This window comes from Helicoverpa armigera, chromosome 16 (genome assembly GCF_030705265.1).
Source record: "Helicoverpa armigera isolate CAAS_96S chromosome 16, ASM3070526v1, whole genome shotgun sequence".
NCBI classification, from domain to species: domain Eukaryota; kingdom Metazoa; phylum Arthropoda; class Insecta; order Lepidoptera; family Noctuidae; genus Helicoverpa; species Helicoverpa armigera.
The window spans coordinates 6449180-6450264 of record NC_087135.1 but is presented as its reverse complement, the minus strand read 5'-3'; the positions used below and the strand labels follow the sequence as shown (position 1 = coordinate 6450264).

Genomic DNA, 1085 nt, shown 5'->3' with positions numbered 1-1085 from the left:
AACGTGCCCCAAAGGGTGATAGCCATTAGGCTAATCCGGGGGTACCGCACGATCTCCCGCGAAGCAGCTGGCCTACTAGCCGGACTACCACCGTGGGATCTGGAGGCGAGAGTCTTCTTGCGCCTGTACGACTGGCGCGAGGAGGCTCTGCGCCGGGGGGAAACCCCGTTGCCGCGACAAGTTGTCGCGCAGCGGGCAGAGCTCCGGCGGGATGTCATGGTGGCCTGGAGGGAGCGACTGTCGCAACCTAGTGCAGGGCACGCCACCATAGTGGCGGTAAGTCCCCTTTGAGGAGTGGCTCGGGAGGAGTCACGGCGCCCTCACGTACCGCATGACGCAGGTCCTCACCGGACACGGTTGTTTCGGGAGGTATCTGCATCGAATCGGTCGTGAGGAGGCGCCCGGGTGTCACCACTGTGCGGATAGCCCCGAGGACACGGTGGACCACACAGTCCAGGAGTGCCCTGCGTGGGAAGGGCACCGCCGGGTCCTCGTCGAGGCTGTGGGCGGCGGCGACCTCTCGCGTCCGGCCCTGGTTCAAGCCATGGTCCGGGGCGAAAGGGAATGGGATGCCGTCGCCTCCTTCTGCGAAGCAGTCATGCTCGAGAAGGAGGCGGCGGAACGTCAGAGAGTTCGCACCTCTCATCCCGGCCGCCGCGCTGGAGCAGGTAGACACCACGGGCGCCGGGTGTCGCGAGACGACTCCCGGCCACCGTAGGCGTGGGTCTGTGGGCGGTGAGTTCGGGTGGCTCATCGCTCATGTCTGTTTTTAGACAACAGACCCGTGTCGGCGGCGCGCGTTGTTCCACGCGCTCCTCAAAGAGATGTCAGCAACCCCAGAGGGGCCCAGCAGGCTGGCCTGCCGGGGCTGCGGGTTGTTCGAAAGAGGTACCGCGGCCCTAGCACATAAGGCCTACGACGGAACACGACGGCTTTTAGTCAGTAAGAGTCTGACACTCCCTCACCGCTGCTGACCCACAGCGGGAGGGGTCATTTGATGATTTTTTACGTCGTTAAAAAAAAAAAGACCTCAAGATTTGTAAGTTGCAAGTGATGAAAATAAGTATACACAAGAATATTATGTT

General features: G+C 61.8%; 1 protein-coding gene across 1 annotated transcript; it reads left to right on the top strand.

Moving 5' to 3' along the window:
* The first annotated feature begins 291 nt into the window (after positions 1-291).
* On the top strand, positions 292-847 carry LOC135117947 (uncharacterized). Its single transcript, XM_064038586.1, has one exon. It carries the CDS (start codon positions 332-334, stop codon positions 716-718), a length of 387 nt encoding a protein of 128 aa, XP_063894656.1. The 5' UTR covers positions 292-331; the 3' UTR covers positions 719-847.
* The last annotated feature ends 238 nt before the right edge of the window (positions 848-1085 follow it).